Here is a 2116-nt window from a genome sequence, read left to right as displayed (position 1 = left end):
CCGGCTTCGCAGCGGGACGCTCCCAGCTAACTTCTGCGCCTTCCCCTAGCCTTAGGGAGCTCCCAGGTTTCCGGGCCCAGGCACACCACAAGCCCCCTCCCCAGGCTTGCGGGGAATTGAGAAGCGGGGACAATCAGTGTGAACGGGGCGCCCACACTAACACCTTCTGGGTTGCAAGCTCTGCACGGTGGGTAGGGAGAGGAAGGGTGTCTTACCAGAATTTCGGAGTTTCTTGTTCCTTGTAACAGCCAAAATGACCATGGTGTTGCCGATCAGGTCTACGATGACGGTGAAGACCATCACGAAGAACATGAAGGTGACTAGGCCCGGCGGGTAGTCCGGCTGTGACAGCTTACAACCAATACAGCCATAGGGGGTCGGGACTGCCAGGTTGGGTCTCATGTTGCTCTAGGAGACCCTTGAGATTCCTCAGGAGGCTCAGGATCCGCAGCTGGCCGGGTAGCCAAAACCTACTCTGTTGCTGCTCTGTCCCCTGGAGCTAGGGAAAAGTGCACCCACCCCTCCGGTGTCCAGAGAGCAAATGACAGTGGTCCACCCCCTCCGATGAGCTTTTAACGCCTCGAGAAGTGGTTAGCCCCACCCAAAACTCCTCCCTCTGACCAATCAGAATTCCCCAGCCATCCACTCCTTAATTACCACCTCCTCCAGGACAAATCCACAGCGAGGTGTCCTCTTGCTTCCCATTCCCCTGTTTGTTCTTCCTCTGGAGCCCGCCACCCCTCCCTCCTGTCCCTCAGGTACTCTGCTTCCTGACTAGCTCAGGGTCGCCCTCCCTTCCAGCCTCCCCGCATCCATTTCTAGCAAGTTCTCCTTTGGCTTCAATCCAAACACCTGGCAAATGACTGTAGATTGCCGAACAGGGACACGGGGTCTTCTTGGGCTCTTGGGCCAGCCCAAGCCGGCCTGCATTACCCATCAGGGTGTAGGAGACAGCCGGTGGGTCCTTAACTCTTAGCCCGGAGCCCTACAGTCTCCGTAAGAGGTCGGCCCCACTCTGCCGGTAGGAGCACCTAGGGGAGCGGGAGACTACTGCTGCGGGGTCTTTCACCCCCAGTCTGAGTCCGGGAACTTATGCCTGCTCTGGTTCCCGTCAGGAGCCGGATTAGCTCCCAGTGCGGCAGCAGCAAGTGACTTCTGGGGTCCCCGGAGAGGTCCTGGGCTCAACAGGAACAAATTTACGCGGTGCCGCGCTCTAGGAACGAGGGGATGCAGCTGGTGACCGCGTGGTCCCGGGCTTCGGGACGAGAGAGAGCCGGACCTCACCCCCTCCCAGCGGCGGGCCTGGTGGAGGCTCGGGCCCCCAAAAGCAGGCAGGAAAGCCCTCCTGTTACGCGGCCTCGCTTCCCGGACGTCCGGGGCCAGCGGCTCCGGCTTCCGTCCCCTCTCCGGGTGCTCCGCGCCATCTACTGAGAAGCCCTGGGCAGCCCAGCGCCCTCTGCTCCAGTCCAGGCGGCCCTAGGCCCTTCCCCAGTCCCCCGTCGCTCCCTAGCAAGGATCTTTTTTTCCACCCTTTCCCTGTCCTCTCCAGACGTCGCCGATCCCCAATCTGGAAGCGCACATTCCGTGGGAAATCGGGTGTTCTGGCTCAACTAAAGGGGCTCCATCCGGCGCTGGCCCCTCAGCAAGTGTGGGCAGAAGCCCCTTCCCCTGAAGCTGCATTCGGCTGCGGACAGACAGGAGCCCGGAGGGCGCCAGACCCTGAAGGAGACTAGAGCTACGAGCTGGGGTTTGGGGTCACTGGCTGTCCCTCGCACTCGGACAGGGGGTGCGAGCCAACACTCTCCCTTTGGGAGTGGATTTCAGCTGGCCGCTAAAAATTCAGACCTCTGTCCAGAAGTCTGGTGGAGAATCTCCGAGAACACCTCGAAACTTCTTGCCACAACACCCACCCCCACCCGCCCAGGGGTGAAAGGGGTGGCCGTGATGGGGGAATCTGAGGGCGCGTGGATCTCGACCTTCAGAAACCTTTAAAGGGAAAACACACGCTACGGAAAACTCAGATTGTACACACGTTCTCTGTCGAAACCCCAAAGAGAAAATGTGTCCCCCTGCTTGAGGCTGAAGCCCCCAGCACCATCCTGTGCTCCCAGCTGAG

The 2116-nt window shown here is 60.3% G+C and overlaps 1 protein-coding gene across 1 annotated transcript in view; it reads right to left on the bottom strand.

The window, feature by feature from the left end:
• Positions 1 to 402, bottom strand: part of Gpr50 (G protein-coupled receptor 50) — a 3939-nt gene extending 3537 nt beyond the window's left edge. The window contains exon 1 of the mRNA XM_010639112.1: positions 216 to 402. Within this exon, the coding sequence (XP_010637414.1) occupies positions 216 to 402 (187 nt within the window). The remainder of the gene's footprint in view (positions 1 to 215) is intronic.
• Positions 403 to 2116: the final 1714 nt, after the last annotated feature.

Source organism: Fukomys damarensis, unplaced genomic scaffold (genome assembly GCF_012274545.1).
Source record: "Fukomys damarensis isolate Sample0158 unplaced genomic scaffold, DMR_v1.0_HiC HiC_scaffold_39, whole genome shotgun sequence".
Lineage (NCBI taxonomy): Eukaryota > Metazoa > Chordata > Mammalia > Rodentia > Bathyergidae > Fukomys > Fukomys damarensis.
This window is presented reverse-complemented; position numbering and strand designations above follow the sequence as displayed.